We start from the raw sequence: 25,988 nt of genomic DNA, 5'->3' as shown, positions 1-25,988 counted from the left end.
GTAAGTAAAGTTAACATTTATTTTTAAATATGATGATTATTTTAATATGAAATGAAATTTAGACATTTTGAGTTATGAAACCACTTTTTTCTTTGTAAGAGTTAGAACTGCGAGGCAGAGCCAATTAGTAAAAACAAACATTTGTAATAGTCAGTTTGTTATTTTTTTGGTTTTTCATATACAAGGAAATTATCATTGTATTTGGAAGCAATGAACTTTTAAAATACATATATTTACAGAAAAAACAATTCAGAAGTTAGAATCTAAAAGATGTACTTTTTGTGGACCACAACATAGCATTTCCACTCTTTCTGTTATTGTTTGCTTGCATTTTTGTTTTCCTTCTCAGGTTTTTTTTCTTTCTAGATCCGATTTTTCTTGTGCAGCAAGATAACTGTATAAATACGTATACATATACTTAACATATTTAACATGTATTGGACTACCTGCCATATAGGTGGGGGGAAGGAGGGGAAAAGTTGGAACAAAAGGTTTGCCAAGGATCAATGTGGAAAAATTGCTCATGCATGTTTTGTAAATAAAAAACTATAATTAAAAAAAAATAAAAGATGTACTTTTAAAGACAGAATTTGTGGAGATTTATCTAATTTTAAAAATTACATGAGTTTTTTATCCAATAATCATTCTTTGCTGTATTATAGTCTTGTGAAAGCATGATTTACTGCATAGAATTAAACTTCCTTTGAAAGCCAAGCTAACAGACTCTAAAAACCTCTGTAGAAGCTAAAGTAAGCCCAATAAAATTTCATTTTGTTATAGTGAGAGAACATCTTTAAAAGCTTTTATTATAGTATTGTATATTAATACTTATAAAGTGAATGTCACTTGAGCTACATTATAACCAAGTCCATAGATTTGAGAGGTGTCATAAGGAGATCTTAATGTAGTTTTAGCATCTTTGTTTTCTTCTTAGCAAATGAGACAAAAGCCTGAAACCTGATGCTTTTCCAGTCAGTTTTTTCCCGCAAAGATAGAAGCCTGCAGAGTCTAAGGCAAAGTACCCAACCTTTTACCTGTATGAATTGTACAGAGTATCAAATCTAAGATTTGGGATACTTAATGATTTCTGGGGAACAATTAGATAACTGTATTCTTTATTAGTTCTCTTTGGTATAAGGAAAACGTATCATTCTCAATTGGAAGATACTTCAGAAATAATTTAGTTCTTAGATTCACTAGATTTGCTTTGAATCTACATGCTAACCTAAATACTTAGAAAATATTAATTTACTAAATTATGATTTTAAAGTATTTTGAGATGGCTAAATTTATTTTTATTCATACATAAGTTCAGGATCAGAGGTGAGAGGCTTCAGAACTGAAACGCAACCTGATCTATAGCCAAACATCAAAATACTTGAATTTTCCCCTTTGGACAATCCTATTTTCTTAACCAAACCTAAAAGAGAGAGCCTAGGAGGACTGTATAAGAAGAGATAAAGATTCTAAGTTATTCCAAATTTTTCTTATTCAGGCAGACAGTTCTCCAATGGTTCTCTTTATCTAATCATTAAGCAACATTGGAAGGTCAAAGCCCCAGGAAAATGTGGAAAATGAGAATTTAGAGGTTAGGTTAATAGTAGCTGATGTTATGGATCTGTGTGGTGTGTTGAGGATTTTTTTTTTCCTTAGGGAGAAAAGATTCTGTACATGTTGAGGTATGAGAAACAGGTTGAGCATGAATATAATTGTCATAACAGAGAAGCTTAATTTCTGTCCTTTTGCCCTCTTCTTATTTTGCTTCAAACTACCATGTGATTGTATTGGAAAACTGTAAAACCCTTCTTGTAGCATACTCTTTGTAGTCTCCTTCATGCTTTTTTTGGGGGGGAAAAGATTCTTTTCCCCATAAAAGAAAAATTCCATTATTTTGTGCTTAGTTTGGGTTAGATTGCAGTTCAGCCCTGAAAACTCTCACTGTTCCCATCTCAACTGTATACATGAATTAAAATATATTTAACCATTTAAAAGTACTTTTAATATGACTTATTTAATAAATTAATTTAATTCCTAAATATTTGGGTCAGCTTTTAGATTTAAAGCACATATATTGAGCCTAAGATTAGATTACCTCTAAAGTTCTTTCCAACTCAAAATGCTATCATTATACTAAGACTTTTTCTTGGCTTAAGCTTGGCTGTTTTAGCTGCTATCATTGGGTAGCAGGAGGTAGAAATATAAGTGAGAACTAAGCAGCACTATCCATCCCTTTTGCCAGATATTTGGTTCCATTCTTGGCAAGAAACAGAATCATCTATTCTCTTAGATTTCCTTGTACGTAGAATTCAGCATCAAAATTTAAACCTGAAAGTTCATGCTAAATTATATTAAAGATTATTAAAACTTTAGGAGATAAAATTTCTCACTTCTCCAGCGTGTTGACATTTAATGTTGATTAAGCCCTAATCTGGTTGCCTCCTTATTTTATACGTAAGGAAATGGATGTTCACCTGTAAAAGACATGCTATATCTAACAGAGATTCCTTTCTACTATACCATACTTCATAGGGAATTATTGAAATAGAAGGAAAAAACAACATTTTAATTTAGTTCAGTTGGCATTTGTGATGTACCTCATAGAAGAAACTTAAAACATGCCTGATTTCAAAGTTTAAGTATATTTGGGGAGATCAAATCAGAAAGTAGTGTAAAGTGATAATTCAATTCAGATATTTGTTATATATGGTGCTTATGCAAGTCACTGAAGAAAATGGCTCTTTGCTAAAGTCAAAAAAGAGTGTAATTGAGTGCTAAATTGTGTAGTATGCACTATAAGTGCTATCAACATTCAAAAATTAGAACAATTAGGGTTGGAGTAAACAAGGAATGCTTAACTGAGCTAGATCTTAAATTATTTGAATAAGCAGAAATGAGAAAAAAAGAAGGTGATTTCTGTGAAGGAAGGACGATATGAAAAAACTGGTGGGTTTAGAGCAAAGGATATATGTTTCAGATTGGAAAAAAAAATAAAACTGGATAGGCATATAGGGGATGCATTATAAAAATGCTAAGAAGAAAATCTAACATGATATAAAATAGTGATCCATTAAACATTTTTGAAGGAAAGTAACATGATAAAAGTGGCATTTAAGAATACATGGGGTTTGTGAGTTTGTGGTGTAGGAATGGGAAGCTAAAGTTCAGGAGCCCAGTTGGAATAAATTTATATGATCTTTATTTTAGAAATATAATTAATATTTTAAAATATTGTTTTGTTCTTTTATGAAGGCCCAAATGAAGCTGATGAATTCCAGCTTGAGGTGAGTGGGCTACTTGGGGAAATGAACTGTCCATATATTTCACTGACATCTGGTGATGTGACAAAGCGCCTTCTCAACCAGAAGAATTGCCTCCTGTTGCTCAGTAAGTTTAGTGCTACCTTTTGTAGCACTTTATATTTCCTTTGACTGTTACAATACGTGGAAAAAAACTTAAGGTTTTTCTCAATTTAAAATATGATAAATTTTTTAAACTGTTAAGCTCCATTCAATATAATTATTGTTAATGAGAGTAGTATTTATTCTTTCATTCAAAATTTACTCTGCATTTGCTCTGTGCATTGTACTGTTTGATATCTACTAAGGATATATGAAAGAATTACAAAGAAAAAATTAATCACCTTCAGCCTGTTGGGGATGAAAATGCATTTGCAGAAATAAATGCAATCTATTTAATAGAAAGGGCACGGGAAAAAAGCAGTTATGGCATTGCTTTGCACACAGGAGATAACACAGATATAATATTTATAGCAATTTTAGATCATAATATCATAGATTTAGATCTGAAAGAAATCTTAGTTTATGTTCCTTTTTTAGATTAGGAAATTGAGATCCTGAGAGGTAAAATTTCTTGCATAAAATCACAGATTTATTAAGTGAAAGGCAGTATTTTATCAGAAGTTCTTTGACTCCAAAGCCATTGCCCTTTCCATTATATTATGATATGCTCACAAAGGAAGATACAAAACTGGAAAGGATAACTAATACATTAGATGACAACGGCAGAATCCAAAAAGATATTGACAGGCTAGAAGCTTGGACCAAGTCTAATAAGAAATTTAACAGGGATTAATGTAAATTTGACTTCACAGCTATAGCATGAAGACATTATGATTAGATTACTGTTTATTCTGAAAAAAAAATTCTCTGAGTTTATTGAACTTAAACTTAGTACAAGTCAACAGTGTTCTATGGTTGCCAAAAAAGCTAATGTATTGAAGTTAATGCATTAAAAGAGGTATACTTTCACGAATAGGGTGATAGTCCCTCTGTGTGTTGCTCTGGTTAAACTTCATACCTGAAATACTATGTAAAATTCTATGTACTCCAGTTTGGAAATAATATTGATAAGATGGAAAATATCCAGAAGAAGGCAATGAGAATGATGGAGAATCTCAAATCCTTGCCCTGTGACCTGGTGATGTTTACCTTAGGAAAAACATAGGGAATAGAGACATTAGTTGGAGAGTAGGGGGCAGCAAGGGGAGGTGAGGGAGAATAACAACTTTCTTCCAAAAGAGGCTATCATGTGAAGGAAAAGCTAAATTAGTTGTGTAGGCCTTTAAAGAGCAGAAATTGGAGTAAAGCGAAATTATAAAGAGGAAAAAAATTACACTTGATTTAATGAAATTAATCAGCAAACCTTTCTTAAACCTATGTCATACAAAGACAAGAATGAAACAGTGTCTTCATTGAGTTTAACTTCAAAAACTGTTAAGAAATGAAAATGGTCTAACAATTAGAACTATCCAAAAGTAGAGTGAGATGTCTTGGAAAGTAATGGGTTCCTTTCATTAAAGATCTTCAAGCAAAAACAGGATGACCATTCCTCAGGTGAGAATTCTTGGGATGAGTTGGAATAAATAGTCATCAAGATCCCTTCCAGGTCTGAAATGAATTCTGTGTTTAGAACTGAGCATTAGAAATATTACTACTTTCTTATTTCTATGTAAGATGGATTCGATTTAGAGAGAGGTAAAGCCACTTTTGAGACATGAATAATGTCAAGAGCTAGGATAGACACCAAGAGAGAAGAGAATATAAATAATGTTTCAAAGTTGTCAAGAAGTCAAAGAGAATGAAAACTGAGAAAAGGCTGATAGATTTGAAATTTAGGAAATTATTGATGACTTTTGAGAATCCCAATTTCAGTGATTTGATGGGGAGAGAAGCCATGTTAAAAAGGCTGGAGGAGTGGAAGGAAAAGAAAGTACAGCCTAAAACCACTTATTTAAAGATGTCTATCTACTACAGAGATTTAATGAAAATGGCAATAAAGATTTGTATAGTGGTTCTAGGGGATACTTTTTTTCTTAAGAACACAAAGGCCTAGGGGCAGCTAGATGGCACAGTGGATAGAGCACCAGCCCTGAAGTCAAAAGGACCTGAGTTCAAATTTGGCCTCAGACACTTAACACTTCCTACACTTCCTAGCTGTGTGACCCTGGGCAAGTCACTTAACCTCAATTGCTTCAGGAAAAAAAAATGCAAAGGCCTAAGTATATAGAGCCACTGAAGAGGTAAATTTTGAAGATTTTTGTAAAAAAAAAAAAAAAAAAAAAAAAAAATGGAGTTCATTGATGTGATTAAGAATCACAGTATTGAAGAATTAGTTAGCCAGAACTACCTCTACCCAAAACAATAGGAGCAAAGAAAGATAATGGATGAACTCTTGTAGTTGCCAAATTTACTTTCCTTACACAGATTTCATTATCTCCCAATTGCTGTGAATCCCTCCAGTGTCTCTTCTGCTTCTGTCCTCTCATTCTATTTCCCTTTACATAGTTTGTACTTGTCGGTTTGGAAAGCTCACCACCTTTGGTGAGTTTTTATGCATTTTTAAATACTTTCCTATCTATCTTTGTTCAACATGTTTTCTTCGTGTAAAGTGCTCTCTTCTCTGCCTATTGACATCCTATCCTTCTTATAAAGGCCAACTCAAATTTTACCCTAGGCAGCTTTCCTTGTTTATACCCTCCCATCACCTCATTTCAGTAATTGGCTTTACTTCTTTGATTCTCTTATAGCACTTTACTTACATTTGTCATGTACTTATGGATTTAATACTTTAGTTGCTTGAAATACGTATTATATCCCCTCTAAAGTATAAGTTTCCTAAGATCATGATATTGTCTTATCTAGCACTTAGCACAATATTCTGCTCAAAATAGAAAATGTTTGAATTAACTTGAAGACACAGGAGTTTTGAATGAGAAGGGGAATTGAGGGCACTCACACTGGATGGCTTTAATTTTCTCAGCAAAGTAGGTGATAAGGTTATTTGCTGATAATATAGGAAATAAGGGTCATTTTGATAACTTGGCATTTCAAAGTGGCTGTGTAACACAAGGATCTTGAAATTATATAATAAAAATTTTTAATTGTCAATATATCATACCCTTATATTTCAAACATAAGAAAATTAGCTGATAGAATATGGTCACTTTTAGTTCAATTAAGTTTTAAAAACTATGTGGTAAATTAGTGTACACTATCAAACATGCTATTTTGATGATGAGTTTTGTTTTTATATGATGACACATACAGTATAAAGATTTACTTTTGCAACTGATATTTGAATTTTTCCTATCCTTTCCAAAATTGTCAAGAATGGTTTTCTGTGTTTTCTTCAAGGCTGTTTTCTTTCGTAATTTTTGAGTATATCATTTTTGTTTTCTTAGCTAAAGGAAATGGGGAGTAATTTTACAACTTGATAAAAATACCAGAATTAACTATGTGTTATTATAAAAATTCTGTATGCCTCTTAATGCAACCCAAGATTGTGTTAGTTTTTTTGGTTACCAGATCACACTGGTGGAAGTGTGAATAGTTATGTAACACGTGACCAAAGAGGAACAGGAATAAAAGACATCTTCCAGATAGGAAGAAAAGATGATCTAGTCACATGACAAGAATGGGTGGGCGGGTGGATGCACAGGTAGATATATAGCTAGAGTGTAATTTTAATTATGTTTCATTTATCATGCTAAATGCTACTCATACAAGCCAGCAATAGTTCCTGCCCTTAAGAGCTTACATTATAATGTGAAAGAATACTGAAATGAGGTATGAATAGAAAGATGTGCCTATCATGGAGGGAGAAATTGTTTCTGTGTTGTTCCTATAATGAAAGTGTGCTAGAAAGGGAGAATAGGGAAGTGTATGGATTTGGGTTTGGTGGGTTTTTTTGGTCATAGTAAGGGAATAGCTAAAGAAGCTGAAGAAGTATTAAAAATAGTAGGGCCCCAGCAGATAGGGTACCTCTCAAGTGCTGAGGTGCCCATGGTAGAGTCCAAGGTTCTGGTAGGAAAAAGATCAAGATGATGGCAGAAGAATAGAGAACTGATGAACATCTCGGGTGTTTCTTTGATATCCTCCTCATATTGGGATAAAATAAGGAAAACATGATATGTACTATATTTATAGCAAACTTTAAGAAAAACATCAATGGACAAGGGAAGGATAGGATTGATAGTTCTGCACTATTGGAGGGAACACCTGAATTAATGAAGTTGAAGGTCCATTTGAGCGTAACACTGATGACTCACAAATTACTTCAACCTCTATGTGATTCTTAAAACAAACTGCTGCTGCCTTTTAATATAGTATGACCTTCTTCTTTGAATCCCTGCAAAACAGAATTTTCTCCCTATATGTAGGCACATCTTTATATTCATACCTCATTTCAGTGTTCTTTTACATTGCTTCTTGAACATAATTCTTACTTTGCAATGTATTCAGTGCATTTGTGCTCATGTACTTTTCCATTGTCATTAAGGTGATTTGCACTTGTGATTCTTCAGAGATTCTGGTTTTCCAAAATTTGCACCTATTTGGCACCACCAGAAACTGATGTTAAAATGAGATAATGGTAAAACAATTAGCACAATGCCTGGCATTTAGTTGTTTCTTATGAAATGCTTGTCTCACTCTTCTTTTTAAAAAAGTATTCTTTCTTCCTTCTCAAGCAGGAGTTTGGCTTATTTATAGCACTAAGTACTTTTCCAAAAAGGCAATCTAGCCACCTCATTTCTGAACCCAGATCATCAGTCATTTGCAATATACAAACAGTACTAGATAGATTTATTAATGGACCAGCTCTATTGTGGTCTGTTCATCCGATTGCTTGTCATGTCCTGGGTAATAGGCATTCGTAGTCCACTTTGTTAGAGTGGTTTAGATGGTTAAACCGAGTTTTTCAGAGATGATGATCCATTCTTAATAGTTGAGAGATAATTCATTTGGAATCTTACATTATTCTAGTCAGTATTAATCAGTTTGATAGAATCATCTCAAAATTCCCTATATTAGGCCCCAGAATGGAGCTGCAGGTTCTAAATTTACTTGCTTAATTATAGAAAATTAAAGTTCCTCCACCCTTGTTTTTCCTTGTGATGGAGACTAAACCCAGTGTGGTTGAGGTGACTCAACTGCATAGAAGGTCCCCTAATATATTTTTGTACCTTCAGACTGTTCTCTCTTGTCCAGCATGAATAAGTGAGCATCTCATGTTTTACCTAATCTTTATAGCTTATATGATTCCCCTCATGCCTAGCCTAAGAAGAAACCCATTTATTTTATGACCACCTCGTTAATGGAAATATTCCTTGCTTCATCCAATTCATGACCCTGCTGACGTTTTTGTTTATTTTAGTATATGCAATTGATGGAATTGTTCTGCATTTGGTATGACTTTTCTTAAATGTCTGAATATTTAGTCCTCTAAAAAGTAAGGCCCTGGAAGAAAGGAACACTTGAGATTGTGAGAAAGACCTGAGGTCCACTTCATTAGAGGGAATCATGGAACCTTTAATGTAATATTGGCTTAGAGTTCTTATTGTAGGTGGGATGGTTTTAATCCCTTTTTAATAGTGAATCTGCTAGGACAGCTGTGTGTGGACCCCTATCTCTTTTGGCCAGCCTCTGCAAGGGACCCAGAAAGGAAGTGTATACTAGATAAAATTTTTGCCAGTGGCTCTCCTGTGGACACTGGTCCTGGGAGTTGGACTTTCCTCACTGTCTGCACCCAAATTCTCTGTGTCTGAAGCTTCAAGATTAAGTCTGCCTTTATTTCCCTAAATTTATTTTCTTTAAGAAGGGCCCCCAGTTATTTAAATGTTTATATTTGTGACTAAATTATCCCTGAGAACAGTCAAATTCTATTTTTACAAAAATTATATAGCCATAATTTTAACTTCTTAAACACAGACTATTGGAAGTTTTTCCTTCACTGTTTTTCTTACTTTCATTGTGTTAAGACTAGGGAGATTCAGCAGTGGAATTGCTAGTTCCTCATTTTTAGCCAGCTAGTCACCTAGCTAATTTTAAAACTTTCTGTTGGCAAGGTTAAAATAGATGTTTTTTTTTTTTTTTCTTTAAATCTTCTAGAAAGTAGTGATTATAGGGTAATTAAATCACTCTTGCCATCAGTAGAGAAATATCTTAAATTGGTTGAGTAGGACCTTTCAATGACCCATAATGGGGGGGTGAGGAAACTGTTCTATGATCAGTCCTTTGATGGGTAGAGTTTGGGGGAAGTGATTCCCTACTCCAGTACTCTGATATCACTTTGAGAGAGCAATAATTTGAGTTAGATTCAGTGGTCTTAGCAGGAGAGATTTATCCACTTCAACAGTAAGCTGTGAAGCATGTAACCAACCTGGAAACAAGCCTATCCTCTTCTGACCTGAGAAGAAAATGATGAGAAAGGATAAAGTTAGTGGAAAAAATAGGCTTCAGTCTGCATTCGGAGTCCATCAGTTCTTTATCTGATTTAGATAGCATTTTGCTTTCTGAGCCCTTTGTACTTTTATTACACTGTGTTGTTGAGAAGAGCTGAGTCAGTCATAGTTGATCATCACAGTGTTGGTGATACTGTGTACATTGCTTCTCTGCTTCTGTTCATTTTATTTTGTATCAGTTCATATGCATCTTTCCAGTTTTTTCTGAAATCTGCCTATTCATCATTTCTTATTGCACAGTAATATTTATATATCATTTCCCAATTGATAGGGAATCCCCTCAGTTTCCCTTATTTTGCCACCACAAAAATGGCTGCTATGATTGTTTTTGTACCTGGTTGGTCCTTTTTCCCTTTTTTTATGTTCTCTTTGAGATACAGATCTAGTAGTGATATTGCTGGGCCATATTTTGATTGGTAGTTCCATATGGCTCTCCAGAATGATTAGATCAGTTCACAACTCCACCTAATGTGTATCTGGGTTCCCCTTTTTCCACATCCTCTCCAACTTTTATCAGTTTCCCTTTTTTGTCATATTGGCCAGTCTGAGAAGGTATATTGTAATATCTCAGAGTTATTTTAATTTGTATTTCTGTATTCAAAAGTGATTTAGAGCACTTTTTCATATGCCTATAGATAATTTTGATTTCTTCATCTGAAAACAGCCTATTCATATCCTTTGGCCATTTATTTATAGGAAAATAGGAAATATTGATAAATTTGGCTCAGATTTCTATATGAGAAATGAGGCTTTTATCAGGGACACTTACTGTAAAGATTGTTTTCCAGTTTTTTGCTTTTCTTCTTTCTAATTTTGATTAATTTGATTTTGTTTGTATAAAAGTTTTTTAAATTTAATATAATCACAATATCTTGATTATATATTTTGTGATGCTCTCTATCTCTTATTTGATCAAGAATTTTTCTCTTTTCCATAGGTATGACTGATAAACTATTCCTTGCTCTTTTGACTTGTTTATGATGTCCCATTTTAATCTGAATCATGTGCTCATTTAGACCTTATCTTGGTTTATGATATGAGATGTTGGTCTGCACCTAGTTTGTTTACTCTTATTTTCCAGTTTTTCTATTTTTCAAACAGTGAGTTCTTTCTCCAAAAGCCATAGTCTTTGGAGTCATCAGATATTAGGTGGTTACTGCAGTCATTGACTGCTGTCTTATATATTTAATCTATTTCACTGATCCATCTCTCTGTTCCTTAGCTAGTATCAGAAAGCTTTGATGGTTACTGCTTTATAATATAGTTTGAGAACTGATATTGCGAGGCTACTTTCCTTTGTTTTTGTTATTTTTCATTAATCCCCTTAATATTCTTGACATTTTTTTCTTCCAGATCAGTTCTGTTGTTATTTTTTCCTAGCCCTATCAGATAATTTTTTGGTGGTTTGATATTCTAGTGAATAAATAAATTAGATTAGCCAAAATTGTCTTTTTTTGTTATATTGGCTCAACCTATCCATGAACCATTGATACTTTTCCAGTTGTTTAAATATGACTTTTGTATGAAAAGTGTTTTGTAGTTGTGATCATATATAGTATCTGGGTTTGTCTCGGCAGATAGACTCCCAAGTATTTTATATTGTTTACAATTATTTTAAATGGAATTTCTCTTTATATCTCTTGCTGCTGGGCTCTGTCGGTTATAAAAAGAAAGCTGATGATCTATGTGGGTTTATATTACATTCTGAAACTGTGCTAAAGTTTTTAATTATGGCACATAATTTTTTAGTTGATACTTTAGGGTTCTCTAGTTTTATTTTCTCACTGCCTATTCTAATTCCTTCAATTTCTTTTTCTTTACTTTTTGCTAAAGGTAACATTTCTAAGTGATAATAGGTATTCTTGTTTGACATTTGATTTTTATTGAAAAGACTTTTAGCTTATCCCCATTACAGATAATGCATGCTGATGGTTTTAAACAGATACTATTTCTCATTTTAAAAAATGTTCTCTTTATTCCTATGTTCTCTAGTGTTTTTAATGGGAATGGGTACTTTATTTTGTCAGAAGCTTTTTCAGCATTTATTGAGATAATCTTATCATTTCTGTTGGTTTTCTTATAGTTAGTTCTATTGATGGTTTTCCTAATATTGAACCAACTTTCCTTTCCTGATGTAAATCCTTGTGATATATTGCCATAATCACCTTGCTAATATTTTGTTCAAATTTTTTGCATCTATTATTCATTAGAGAAATTGATCTATAATTTTCTTTCTCTGTTTTAACTCTTCCTGGTTTAGATATCAATTCCATATTTATGTCATAAAGGGAATTTGGTAGGATTTCTTCTTTCCCTATTTTTTCCACATAGTTTATATAGTATTGGAATTAATGGTTTGGTAGAATTCACTTATAAACCAATCTGTTCCTAGGGATTTTTTCCTAGGGTGTTTATTAATGGCTTGTTCAATTTCTCTTTTTACAATGGGATTACTAAGGCTTTCTATTTCCTCATCTATTAATCTAGGTAATCTGTATTTTCATAAATACTCGATTGGTTTTGCTCAAAAGGTCAAATTTATTGGTATATAATTGGGCAAAATATTTCTTCATTAGTGGTGATTTCATCCTTTTCATTTTTCATACTGGATATTTGGTTTTCTTCCTTTTCTAATCAAATTAACTAATCAAATTCTCTCTTATTGTTTGTTTGTTTGTTTTTTCCATAAAATCAGCTCCTCCATTTATAAACTTGACAGTTTTTGTTCTGTTTTGTTTTTTTTACTTTCAATCTCATTGATTTTACTTTTCATTTTCAGGATTTCCTATTTGGTGTTCAATTGGGGACTTTTAATTTGTTCTTCAAGTATTTTTTAGTTGCCTGCCTCATTCATTGATCTGTTCTTTTTTTCCATTTTGTTGCTATAAGAATTTAGAGAAATAAATTTAAAAGTACTGCTTTGGCTATATCCCATAAATTTTGGTATATTGTCTCATCTCCTTGTTGTCATTCTCTTTTATGAAATTATTGATTATTTCTGTGGTTTATTCTTTGACTCATTTATTCTCTAGGATTAGATTATTTAATTTTCAATTAATTTTTAATTCATCCTTCCACTGGCCTTGTTAAATGTAATTTTTATTGCATTATGATCTGGAAAAAGTATATTTGATACTTCTGCCTTTTTACATTTGATTTTGAGGATTTTGTGCCCTATTGCAGGGTTTCTTTTTGTTTAAGTTCTATGTTTTGCTACGAATAAGGTATATTATTTTCTGTTCCCATTCAGTTTCCTCCAAAGGTCTGTAATATCTAATGTTTCTAATATTTTATTTATCTTCTTAGTTTCTTTCTTGTTTATTTTTTGATTGGATTTATCCCGTTCTGAGAGGGATATGTTTTTGCAGTCTATTTTTCCCTGTAATTCATTTAACTTTATCTTTAAGAAATGCAAACAATATAACTATGTGTATTATTCCCTCTGTAAACCAATGCAGATGAGAGTAAGGTTTAAATAGTGATAATAACTCATCCTCCCATCTTCCTCTCCATTGTAATAGTTTTTTTGTGCCTCCAGGTTAAAAAAAAATTTACACCATTTTATCTTTCCATTCTGCATCCAGTGTACTTCTCTTTCTTATCACTTAATATTGATGTTATATCCTCAAATTCACCTTACTTTCCCCTCTGTCAATGTGAATTCCTTCTACTTATACTATTAGTGATTCAATTATTAAAGATTATAAGTATCATTTTCCATGGAGGAATATAAACAGTTTAGCTCTACTGAATCTCTCATGTTTTCTTTTTCCTTTTTACCTGTTTATATTTTTTGTGGGTCTTGATATTGGAGGTCAAATTTTTTACTTAGTTCTACTCTTCTCCTTATGAAAGTTTGAACTAAAAATTATTTTCTATTTTCTATTTTACATTTTCTTCCATTTTTTGAATTCATTTGACTGAGTCTTAATGTCTCAGAGTTATTAGTGTCTACTTGCCCAATTCTAGTTTTTAAGGCATCATTTTCCTCACTAACTTTTGTATTTCCTTTTCCATTTGGCCAATTGTACTTTTTAAGGAATTGTTTTTATCAGTAAATTTTTGTATCTTCTTTTCTGTTAGGCCATTTCAACTTTTTAAGTAGCTCTTTTCTTTTTCCAAGCTTTTGATTCTTTTTTCTCCCATAATTCTCTTACATCAATTCCCAATTTTTCTTCTACCTTACTTATATTATTTTTAAACTCTTTGCACTTTTCCAGAATGAAGTCTTTTGGGGCTTGAGTCCACTTCCAGTTTATCTTGGGGGTTTGCCCAAGTGCTTTAACATTGTTATCCTCTTCTGAGTTTGTATTTTGATCTTCCCTGTAACCATAACACTCTCTCTCTCTCTCTCTCTCTCTCTCTCTCTCTCTCTGTGTGTGTGTGTGTGTGTGTGTGTGTGTGCGTGTCTCTCTATGTCTCTGTCTGCTTCAGGGTACTTGGGGGTTCTCGGTACCTTCTCCTGATTTGCTGTGGTGAAGTTTGTTGCTGCTCACTGGGAACTTCCTGTCTTAGATTGACTCCCCCAACCCCTTACTATAGTGAGAAGGACCCCTTCTGCCAATCCCACAAGTTTCCTAGGTTAAAGGATTGTATCAACCTATTCTTTGTTGGTTTCACCATTCTAAGACCTATCTTGGGGTACTATTTTATAGTTGTCTGGAGGTGAACATGGGAGGATTTTAGTGATTAACTGTTTACTCCTCTATCTTGGCTTCTGGAAGTGGTAATCCTTTCTTATTTTGGCATATATTTTAGTTTTACAGAGATGAAGAAAGAAAAAGTTTGTTTTCACTTATATTTGCTTAGGAATAAGTCAGTTTATTGGTAATCAGACTTAATTTTTAGGAAGTTTTAAAGGAAAGTAAATATAAATTTTGCTGACTGTTGCTGTATAAAGGACATTTAGGCCTTAGTTGGCCAGTCTTAGAACTCAAGAGGTTAAGCCCAAAAGTTAATTTAAAAAATATGTAGAATTTACCAAAACAAGTCACTGAGTATTGGTGTTAGCTATAGGAAATAAACCCATATTTACTCAGCTAGAAGACTGTCCCCCCACCCCCTTGATTTATACTCAAGAGAAGTAATCTTTGTTGCTTTCATCTGGAAAACTTCTCAGATGGAGAAAACCAAAAAGGCAGATATCACAGGAATATAATTCTTTCAGGGGAATTTCCTCCAAGTACCATTCCTGGTGGAGAATGCTTAGAGGAGAGATGGATTCATGCATAAGAGGAGAAAATACATCCTACAAAGAATCTCATTTAGGACAGAGATGGAGCGAGTGTGTGTGTGTGTGTGTGTGTGTGTGTGTGTGTGTGTGTGTGTGTGTGTATATCCATGTGCACTTTAAATATTGGCAAATTAGACTAAAGCAATTTTGTTTTGTCATTAAATTGCATTTTTATAAGATTTTTTAAATGTTAACATAATTAGGAAATGGAATAATTTTCCTAGGCTTACAGTTGGACCCCAGCTACAAGATGGTCATAAGTTTCTATATCTAATAGAGAAGACAGGTAAGATCTTAACTTGAAAATTTCCTAGGAAAAAACTTAGGAGAAGTTCAGATCTAATAATGTTGTGTTTTGTTATATGTTCTATGTATGTCTATTTTAGTAAATAATGAGACCAAGTTTATGAATAGTGGGTTCTTTGCTTCAAATAAAAAAAAAAGGATCTTATACAATCAGAAAAATCATTAAAAGAATGAGAAATATGTTTCTGTTTTGTCTATGCCTTGTGCTAGCTCAGGGTATGTTTTACTTTTACCTTTTCTTTTAGTGTCATCAACCAAAAAAGCAGGCTATAAAAAATATTAAAACTTTCAAAAAAAGGCTTAAAGGAAAACAAATCTTTTTTCTCAGTTTATAGCACTGCCCATATTGGAAATTACTGACATGGAAGACATAAAAAATTAATTGAAAATTAACATACCAAAAAAAAAAAAAAAGGTTAGAAACCAAATTTGGAGAAAAAGAAATATTCAGATTTCTTTCATTTCTAAATTATTGTCTGGATGTCTTTTTATAAAGTATTTTGATGAGCTTATGGGATATTAACAAATTATGTAGAGTTTAATGACAGATCAATTATTCTTTAAAAGGAAGCTTTTAAATGACGAGGGATTAATTTAAAGCTGAAGTTTGTATTTAAGAACTGTTTTGTTAGTCATGAGATATGTTCAGGAGAGATTCAGTGAAATAAGAATTCAGAGAAGTACTAAAAAGTAAGAAAAAATTAAGAGAATGGTATAAGAGAAATTATATTAAAAATCTTTTGTGAGCTCAAGTAATTTCATAACTCGGGAATTTAAAAAGGAAACACATTTGCTCGGATTAGGGAAGATTCAGCTAACCAATCTCTAAACTTTTGGGATATCAGTCTGTGAAATTGTTTTTAGTTTTAGTGTAAAATAAAGATATATGTTCATTTATTTATCATAGGGAGGAATTTTATTATAGATGCTAAAATAAAGAAATTTCAGGCCATCTTCAGAAATCTTGCAGGCAGAATTGGAGTTCATTTAACCTTTTGTTGTTTTCTGTTTTTAAACAATGAGCCTGAGGACACTGAGCAAATCCTGATTAAGGATCCCAGATTGAAGGTGATTCTTAAAGTGCTCCCAGAAGGAGAAAAAAAAAATTATTTTGAAATCAGAAAGCAGCTAAAGATAAGTGAAATTTAATGATACTACTGCAGTATAAATCAATTGTATAAGTAAATTAGAAACTTAAATCACTTGGTTAGTGAAAATAGTTTCAAATTATAAACTAAGACTATAGAAAATTAGGTAAAAAAAATTATTGGAGATGGAATTAAACAAGAATATTTATAAAAAGATAGACAAGGGCATGCACACCTAATAGAGGATGCTCAGATTAGAAAAGATCAACTTAAAATGAATGTATGAATGAAAGGTATATGTTTTATACCTTTATAGTCTGTATTTTATTGTAGAAATTTTGCAAAGGAAAAGCAGAACTTGCAAGTTATTTTTAAAACAAAGTAAATTAAATTAATTTAGCATGATTTGATAGAAAATAGGAAGAAAAGTTACATCCCAAGTCCTTCAGAAAAATACATTCTCTATCAGATAGTTTTCCAGTAGTGCATTTCCTGGTTCATTCCTATGCCAGAGTTGTGCTTTAGAGAATCGCCACAGATGTTGCCAAAATAGCCAGATAAATGCTTTTCTAGCATAGTTAATAATGAGGAAATAGATGATTTCCTTTCTACAGCCAGGTCGCTTGCTAAAATCTGACATCCTAAAATGAGGAACTTCTTGTGCTGAGTGTGAGTTGTTTTTGAGTCTTTTTGTCTTTCACTTACTCTCCCTCCCCACCCCCCCAAAAAAGCTATGTGATTGTAACTAATTGAAATTGACCAAAAGCCCTTAAAGAAATTGGTATGTAATGTGCATTTGTATCCATTAAAGAACCAAAAAAGGTTTACCAGAGAAATTAAATAGAAGAAAGAAAAGTGTTGTATAAGGAAATAAGAGAAGTTAAGGCTGTGACAGCATAAATTCAGAATTTGAAAGTAAAGGGTTGGAACAGTTAAGTGGTAGGGCAGCTAAGTGGTGCAGTGAATGGAACACCAGCCCTGAAGTTAGAAAGATCTGAGTGTGGCCTCTTCCTCCCTAGCTGTGTGGCTCTGGGCAAATCAGTTAACCCCAGTTACCTCAGAAAAAAAAAAAAAAAAATTTAGGAATATTTTTTAAACAACACCCCTTTGACAGTTGCTGCATGTCTTCCTTCCCCAATTAATATAAGAGCACAAAACATTTCAGAAAATGCATGTCAGTTGATTGATGGAGAAAAGATTATCTCGGTGCTTTGGTTTTAATAGTTATTCTACAGGATCAATCAACTTTCAAGACATGGAAAAAAACACCTGGCCCATAGTAGGCATTGATTACTTTGAAAATGCCAGGGATAATAAGATAAAATGACTTTCTATGATAGAAAAGTTTGAAATATATTTAAATTATTATCACATTAAATTATTATGTAATATAATATAAATTATATTACATTATCAATATAACTTTTACATGATTATTAGAGTATATTTTTTAAAAAACTAGAAAATAGTAAATGACTTACTATTGGTAGAAAAGCTTCGTAAAAGCCTCTTAGAAGATCTTTTTCTGTGGGGTTCCTTGAGATGAGCCCTACTCACAATGTGTTGTAGCTCAACAACACTATCATTTGAGGAACTAGAGCCTCTCTCACCCAGAGTGGAGAAATGAAACAGTAAAATAGGAAAGTGGATGTCATTTAGATTCATTTGGAAACTCATGTATCTTGTAATGCCAATATTTTAAACCAACTGTTTGCCATATATGAATGAACTTGAAGTGAAGAAGTTGAAACAACAGAAAAAGCCTAAACAGGTCTCTTGGGTCTGAGTGACTGAGGAAGGTAAGCTTCTCCTTCCCAGAACTTCTATCACTGGGTATATTTTTTAGTTCACAAAGAGGAGCTAGGAGGGTGGAGTCATTGTGCCACACAAGAGACAATTGATTTGAGAGTGGGTTAGTTAGACACCACCCCAGTGGCAACTTGCATGACAGCCAGTTGTCCAGTTTGCTTAACTTTTCATCAACTTGCCTTTCAAATTACATTGGTCATTTACTAACTTATTCTTTGACATTTAAAAGATTATTATTATGCTTAAGTCAATCCTTCATCAGGGTTGAACTAGTTCTAAAACTACAATTCCCTCTGATATCATAGCTTTCACCAAGGAAATTGTGCCAAGGTATGACCACTTGTCTATATGGACTCTGCTGAGGAAATCTCTTATTTTTATTTCATTGTATACTAAAAATGGTTTGATGTTCTCCTTTTGGCTCTGTCTGCAGACCAAAACAGGAAATGATAATGGCACATAGATAAAATTTGTGAATAAACAAATACATTTTTTAAAAGTTCTAGATGATATTTTGAGCTAAAGTATGAAGAAAAATGACAATTATGAAGCACTAAGCTATCATTGTTGAAATTTCGCTGTTTGAGGAAGAATCTCTTGGGACTTCATTTTGCTGCTATTCTAAGTCTTGAATCTAGGTATATAAGTATCTGGATAGGTTTGGTGATTCATCATTTAAAGGACATGCTATATGCCCTTATAGTCTGAAGACTGCCACAGGTGGATGTCTGTCTCTGAGAAAGTTGAGAGAACAACTTTGGGAAAGTAAAGGTAGGATTCCCTTGACCTATCCTCATCTTGATAAATAAGAAAATTTCCCAACTGGCTAATTCTGAAACTGGCCATGACAGCCTATCATACATTTAGCTATCTATGACTCATACCTGAAATCAAATAGAACTAATTCTACTCTCTCTCTGCCTTTCTCATCACGCAGCAAATTCCATCAATAAGGACAAGTATTTTAAAAAAGGAGAAAAAAAAGATAAGCCCTATTAGGATTTTTTGATTATGTGATATATGATAGTATGGTAGGAGGATCATTTTGAATTGCCATTTGAATCTCAGATAATAGAGAATATGAAACTTTATAATTGGTTGGTTATTTAATTTATGAGATCACCTTTTCATTATGATAATATGATTAATAAGAGATGTCAGTGAAAAATGTGACAATTTTTTTAATTGGATTAAGAATTAGATTAAAAGATTAATTTTTCACTTCAGGCCCTCATGATGCAACAATTAAAATTTTCTGACATTTCAATAAATTATGTATTTTTAACATACTAATTCTTCCTATAGATTTATTTTATCTTGAGTTTGTATCAATAAGCATATCTAGAAGAAAGAATTCCCTTCAAAACTAACCTGAGAATATACCCTGTTTTAGAAATGTAAAACTAAATACCTTGAACATTTTTTATCTCCATCAAGGATATGTGATTCTTAATAACTGAATTCACCTAACTCTAGGAAGCTGTGATTATTTGGATTTGCTTGTTAAATCTCATTGGACTATATTCTGAATCTAATTACACGTACAATCATCAAAAAATCCTATTAGACCAATGATCAATGATACCAGTAATCATATGGCATTTACATCCATGAATTACAGGTGTACTTCTCATGGGAAAGGCTGGGAAAATTACTGAGATAGGCTTCTCCTGATTTGATTTGCCCATTGTGACATTTCCTCTTAAATGGAAAATAATCTTTTAAGCCTGACTCAATACAATTGGCTATCTATCCTGGAGTTGACAGGAAATTAGGGGAACAATTTTTCCCTTACTATATTATGTCCTTATTTTCTTGTTATGGCAAAATGTCAAATCATGGCAAATTATCAGTATGAATATAATATTAAATGTTTATTTCGTAAGTTAATACAGGAGCATTAAGATACAGGTATAAGATTTGAGCTATTTAGCCAAAAATTTTAGTTCTTTTTAAAATTAACATAAGGATAACTGGATATTAGTGGAACAGTTTATGAGACCAAATTGCTGTTCTATTACTCATTTACCAGAAACAGCTTTAATTTTGGTTTAAAAAGGAAGAGTGATAGACTATCTGGCATTTTTATTTGATTTATTGTCATCTAGATGAAAATGTCTTGGCAAACATTTATTATACATAACTTATTCATTCTATACTATCTTGAAATTGACTTCTCAATATATATTATACATCCCATCCCAGGATTTTTTTCTGACAATTGCAGTTATTTTGACAACTTTTAAATAAATTCAGTTATGTGTCAGTAGTCGCCATCATATTTAAAAAAAAAAAAAGTGCTCTGTTAGGCATTCTCTAGCAAAATCTTATCTCCTAAGGTAGGAGTGAGCAGGTAAAAATGAAAATGGCTATAATGATAACTTTTTAGTTGGTTTTAGTAAATAATTATAACAAGATTAGGTAGTTATATATACCAAATACAAAATGTGAGTTTGGAATTTTATTTTTTCATTTGTTATTTGAATTTGTCAACCTAAAATGTAAATTCTCTAATTTAGGGATGTTCATAATAGTGCTATTAGGATTTGACCTGGCTCTTACTACCTGACTAGTTATTGTAATAGCAAACTACAATTGTGTTTAGATTTATTTTGTCAGAGACTCCTAACAGAGAATGAAATTTCCTTAAGTGGCCTGAACTGGAGAAGCAAATCCAATAAAAGCTGCTCTGAAGCGCCACTCATTCCTCCGAAGAGATTTCCAGAGGACTGCAGTAGAGGCCTCTTACATCCTAATGGATTGGCCGTTTTTAACAATTGGCTTGAATTGTTTTCTTGGACTTGAAAGATTTCCAGAAACCATATGTAAGACAGGCAGTGCTTGCGTTGCTGTGCTTGATCAAATGTCCTGAGGTACTCTAATTTATATATCTTGTAAGGCATGTTTTACTAAGAGGTACCTGTCCTTCATAATTCTTGATGAATGAGAGAGTCACTTGGAAATTCATTGTATATTTACTGTGAGTTATTGTTTAATCAAATGGAACATAATCAGTACGTTATGAATTGTGCATCTTTGTGTGGATTGAAAAAGGAAGGAATGTGAGAAATAATTTAGTTGGATCCCTATACTATTTCAGTGAGTATTAGTCAGTTTGATAGAATGATATATAAGGCCCTAAAACTATGAACTACAGATTCTAAATTCACTAATTATAGGAAATTAACTAGAGGCCCTTTATCCTTACTTTTTTTTTGTCATAGTGGCCAAACCCAGTGTGGTTGAGATGACTCAACTACATGAAAAAATCCCCTTCAGATCATTCTCTCTTGTCCAGCAGGAGTAAGTGACCATCTTCTGATCACTTAGTTGCCCCATGCTTCACCTAATCTATGAGATAGCTTTTATCTCCTCCTGCCTAACCCAAGGAGAAACCCATTCATCTTATGACTACCTAGTCAGTGGAAATATTCTTCATTTCATACAACTCGGGACCCTGCTGAACATAGTATTTTGTTTATTTTAGTGTGTGTATCATATGTCAGTTGATGGGATTATTCTGTATTTGGCATAGTTTTTCTTGAATGCTTAAATATCTGAACCTATAAAAATAGGGCTCTGGAATAAGGGAACATCTTACATTATGAGGACTTCATTGGAGAGAGCCATGGACCCTTTGATAAAGTGCCATTGGCTCAGAGTTCTACCTCAGTCTGTTTTATTTTAGGTGGGACAGTTTTAATCCCCATAGAAGGCTATGCAGTTTTCTAGACTGCATCAATATATTGTCATCCACTAACAGGAATATCAGTGAGTCTTTACCATCTATAAAAGGAATTCTAACTTTTTATGTATCATGGGACTCCGCTTTTCAGTCTGGTGAAGCCTCTGGATTCCTTCTGACAATTAATTTTTTTTTAATAATAATTGAAGGAAAAATTAGACTTTAATTAGAGATTAACAAAAATAAAGATTTAATTCCATGGACCATAGAATAAGAATACCTGATCTATAACTTATGTCTTCTGGTTGGATTTTGCACTGGATAGCCTCCATAAAACTTGCAATCACTTTTGGCAAGCATACCTCTTTTATGTTCTCTCTTTTATATTTGATATTAATAGTTAGAGAATTATTGAACAATTATGCTTTCTTTTTAAGGCATTTAGGAGTAAGTGACTTGCCCAAGGTCATACAGTTAATAAGCATCTGAAGCCCCATTTGAACTTGGATCCTCCTAACTCTAAGGCTCGTACTCTATCCACTGTGCCACCTAGCTTCCCCACAATTATATTTCTTAACTGCTTTTAAAGCTGTAACAAGTACTATTGAAATACCTTTGGATTTGTAGTCTGACAACATAGGTTTGAATCCCATTTGGGCTATTTTATTACCAGTGTTTGACTTTGAGCAAGCCACTTTTTTTTTTGAATACTCATTTGTAAAATGAGAATTGGGCTAGATTACTTCAGTCACTTCCTGTTCTTCAGCTGTACACATATAATTTTTGTAGCACCTGGATAATATAGGAAAAAGAGTGCTGTGCTTGGAGACTTATTAACTTTGAGGCTATGGGCAAGTATTAGCTTCTGTATGTCTCAGGCTTTTTACCTTTAAAATGGGAATAATAATTGATAGCATCTACCTCCCATAGTTTTTATGAAAATCAAAAGAAACATTTGTAAAGTGCTTAGAGCATTGTCTAGCACATAGAAGTGCTATATATAAATGCTTACTATTATTAGTAGTAGTCTTTGTAGTATTAACATATTCATGAAGTCCAAGCCATTATTAATCAGAGAAATGCAAATTAAGACAACTCTGAGATACCACTACACACCTGTTAGATTGGCTAGAATGACAGGGAAAGGTAATGTGGAACGTTGGAGGGGATGTGGGAAAACAGGGACACTAATACATTATTGGTGGAATTGTGAATACATCCAACCATTCTGGAGAGCAATCTGGAACTTTGCTCAAAAAGTTATCAAACTGTGCATACCCTTTGATCCAGCAGTGTTTCTACTGGGCTTATACATAACCCAAAGAGATACTAAAGAAGAGAAAGGGACCTGTATGTGCCAAAATATTTGTGGCTAGAACTCTGTCTTAGGTTCTCCTTTCTCTCCCACTCTTCCTCCTTTCTTTTTACTCTTCCTTTCTCCTACCCCCATTCCTTTTTTTATCTTTTTAGTGGATTCAACAGCTTTCATGGATTCAATTGTCATCTCCATATAGACAATTCTTAGATCAACTGAATATAGCATTCAATAGTTTTATCCTTAAATTCATTTCAATTATTTTGCCAAAGCTGCCAAGTCTGATTGTCTCATCTCCTTTCCTGTTCTTTACTGATACCTTAACTACTGTAGTTCAGGCCTAATTAATTCTTGCCTGGACTAGTAGCTTTAATTAATTTGCTTACAACTGACTTCTCTCTCATTTACTCCAGCTACAATATTGCTGGAGTATTTGCCATATTTGGCTGCATAGTTTACTCCCCAATTCAAAAAGCTTTAATAGCTCTCCATTGGCTTTCAAATAAAATAAAAATTCCTCTTTGGGGCAGTTAAGGCCCTTCAGTCTGACCCCATTCTGTCTTTATAGGCCGAATTAACCTACTTGCTATTTCTTATAAATTATATTTCAACTCCTATACCTGTGCCCTTTACATAGTCTATGTTTCAAGACTAGAATGCTTTCCCTCCCTGTTTTCCCTTTTTTAAGTTTCCTAATGTCCTTCAAGGCACACATTTGTAATGCCAGAGAAACTGAGGCAAGATAGATACTAAAGAGTATTTAATAATTTATTTAAATGGGAGAGATTTACTGGGATCAAATGGATCCATGGTTTGGTCCCAGGGCTGAATGACACTATTGTCTCCAAGAATCTAGCAGCCAGTGAGAATTCTCAATGACCTATATGCACATGGCTTCACTCTGGAGGTAGACTAAGGTGGAGGCGGAGTCAGGGTGCTGAGAGCAGAATGGGACTCTTGACAATCCGGTTCTGACAGGGTGTGAAGGCAGTAGGGGGGGGGGGGGGGGGGGGCGCGGGAGCGGGGGGGGGGGGGGAGAACCCAGCACATGAGGAGAGGCATCTTGATAAGACAGTATCTGACATTCCAGTAGCTTGGATGGGGAGAGGCATTCTGATATTCTAAAACATAAGGTCTTTTATCCTTATCAAATATTCTGATAAAGAGGGAGGGGCAGTTTTGCAGGACTGAGAAGCAGAGAAACTGAATCAGGACAGGAGTCAGGATAATTATGGAAACTGAGAACTATGGCATAACACATTTAAGTAAAGAAGGCCTTCTTCAAAATGGCATTCCTGATATTTCCTGTTTTTTAGTCCTTACCTTCCAATTACTTTTTTGTTATTTTTTACTCTTGGTATTTTATTATCTGTTGACATATAGATCTAGCAGAATGCCAAGCATAGCTTGTGATTTGAGTTTTCTCTAGCATTTTTTTGCCACCTGTTGTATATTAGAAACTGTTATGTTAAATATGACCTTAAAGGCCATGTAATAAAACAACAGTGGGCAATTGACATTTTACACATCACATATATAGGAAATGGTGAACTGGCATTTGAATCTAGGTCTTCTGACTTCAAATCTGGTGTTCTTTTTTTCTCCATGAGGTTGCATGTTAATAAATTTATGTTCTAAACTGATCTTTAGCTACCATCTCTGCATTAGGCATAGTGATCAATTATTTGTTGAATTGAGGCAGTCACTATTATGGCTACTAATTTGTATTAAATAAACTTCCTTATGAAATGAAGTTGGTCTGGATCACTAGTTCCCATTTTTCAACATCCAAAACTTGTTTTAAGTTGGAACTCTTTTAATAATATATCCCAGATTTTTGCTAGGAATCACTCAAATTCATTAGCCTAGAGCTTGCTCACTGTTTTCTCATTTTTCTTTGGAATTCAGGATTTTTGCAGCCAACACATATACCTGAACTATTTGACATTTACTTCCTCATATAGTAGGTATAGGTAGATGAGCACTGGGCTTGGAATCAGGAAAATTCATCTTCATGAACTCAAACCTGGATCCAGACACTTATTAGTTATATAACCTTAGGCAAGTGACTTAACCCTGTTTGCCTCAGTTTCCTCCTCATGAGCCGGAAAAGGAAATGGCAAATCACTTCAGTAGCTTTGCCAAGAAAACCCCAAATGGAATCACAGAGATTTTGAACCAGCAAAACCTCGTATAGTAAAATCTTGAGTATCAGCAATATTTGAAGAGGTGGTTATTCTGATGCATTCATTTCATACCAAAACTTTTAGGGTAGAGTTGCAGGGTAGAAGGGAAGAAGAGATATTTTAATCATTTCTCTCAGAAATTTCTCTGCAAAGAGTATAATAAACCTTTCCTTAGCTTCAGGCTATCCCTATATTATTATGTAAACATCAGTTACTGTATTATGCTATAAAATTTTGTAATTTTCACTAAGATATAAATGAAATAATTTTTCATCTTTCTATTCCTAGTGCCAACCTCAGTACAGTGAATTTTAGTGGTCTCTTAATAGGTATTGAACTAAATATCCTTAAAATCTATTCTGGAAATTAAGATAGATTTTTTTTTTAACCTACTTCTGCAGAGAATGGAGAAAGGTACATATTCTCATCTCTTCTTGGGCCATGTTTGGTTATTGTAAATTTTTGTAAGGGGGGAAAAAAGCTTTTTGTGATTTTTCTATCTACTCCCTTGCTGGTCCTATGTTGTTTTTGCTGTTTTTGTCTATTCTGTGAGTTTGGAAATAGGTTAATTTCGTTTAAGATTTCCATATAAAAACCTTGTTATAA

At 33.3% G+C, this 25,988-nt stretch overlaps 1 protein-coding gene across 1 annotated transcript in view; it reads left to right on the top strand.

Moving 5' to 3' along the window:
- FAM98A (family with sequence similarity 98 member A) overlaps positions 1-25,988 on the top strand; it is a 53,855-nt gene that overhangs the window by 5,687 nt on the left and 22,180 nt on the right. The window contains exon 3 of the mRNA XM_003757837.4: positions 3,250-3,384. Coding sequence (XP_003757885.2) covers positions 3,250-3,384 — 135 coding nt within the window. The remainder of the gene's footprint in view (positions 1-3,249; positions 3,385-25,988) is intronic.

The sequence above is a fragment of the Sarcophilus harrisii genome, chromosome 2 (genome assembly GCF_902635505.1).
Source record: "Sarcophilus harrisii chromosome 2, mSarHar1.11, whole genome shotgun sequence".
NCBI lineage: Eukaryota > Metazoa > Chordata > Mammalia > Dasyuromorphia > Dasyuridae > Sarcophilus > Sarcophilus harrisii.
Note: the sequence above shows the minus strand (reverse complement) of the source record. Positions and strands in the feature narration are given on the sequence as shown.